Source organism: Antrostomus carolinensis, unplaced genomic scaffold (assembly GCF_000700745.2).
Source record: "Antrostomus carolinensis isolate BGI_N321 unplaced genomic scaffold, ASM70074v2 scaffold29575, whole genome shotgun sequence".
Lineage (NCBI taxonomy): Eukaryota > Metazoa > Chordata > Aves > Caprimulgiformes > Caprimulgidae > Antrostomus > Antrostomus carolinensis.
Window position 1 is genome coordinate 2332 of NW_010318877.1, and position 662 is coordinate 2993.

The 662-nt window shown below is 64.4% G+C and overlaps 1 protein-coding gene across 1 annotated transcript in view; it reads left to right on the plus strand.

Moving 5' to 3' along the window:
* Positions 1-533, plus strand: part of LOC104525829 (chondroitin sulfate synthase 2-like) — a 2736-nt gene extending 2203 nt beyond the window's left edge. The window contains 1 exon segment of the mRNA XM_010169088.2: positions 1-533. This exon segment is cut by the window's left edge and continues 30 nt beyond it. Coding sequence (XP_010167390.1) covers positions 1-456 — 456 coding nt within the window. The 3' untranslated portion in view covers positions 457-533.
* The last annotated feature ends 129 nt before the right edge of the window (positions 534-662 follow it).

The following is a 662-nucleotide window of genomic DNA, read 5'->3' on the forward strand; positions in this document are numbered from 1 at the left end:
CGCTGCCGGAGGAACACCATCAACAACGGGCAGGTCTTCTTCCCCATCCACTTCCAGGGCTACAACCCTGCCATTGCTTACCACAACCAGGTGCCACCCACCACGCTGGACCTGCTGCGGGACGCGGGGCGTTTCGACCGCGATGTCTTCCACGAAGCTTGTTTCTACAACGCCGACTACATGGCAGCACGCACCCGCATGGCAGGCGACGTGCAGGAGAACGAGGACATCCTGGAGACCCTGGACATCTACGACATGTTCATCAAGTACTCCAACCTGCACGTCTTCCGGGCTGTGGAGCCTGCCCTGCTTCAGCGCTACCGGCACCAGGCCTGCAACCCCCGGCTGAGCGAGGAGATCTACCACCGCTGTGTGCAGAGCAGCCTGGAGGGCGTAGGCTCTCGCTCCCAGCTGGCCATGGTGCTTTTTGAGCAGGAGCAGGGGAACAGCACCTGAACCCCAGGGCACGGAGGGGCTGGCCCTGCCCTGCCCTGCTTGCCTGCCCACCCCACCTCTTCTGCTGCCCAAATCTGTCTTCCCAGTGGTTGCAGAGATCAGCAGTGCCCGAGCTCGTGACTTGCCCCACTGGGGCTGCCCGGCCCGGGGTCTGCCAGCCCGGGGTGCCCAGGTCCTTCCAGAGCGGCTGTGGCTGTGCAGACCCC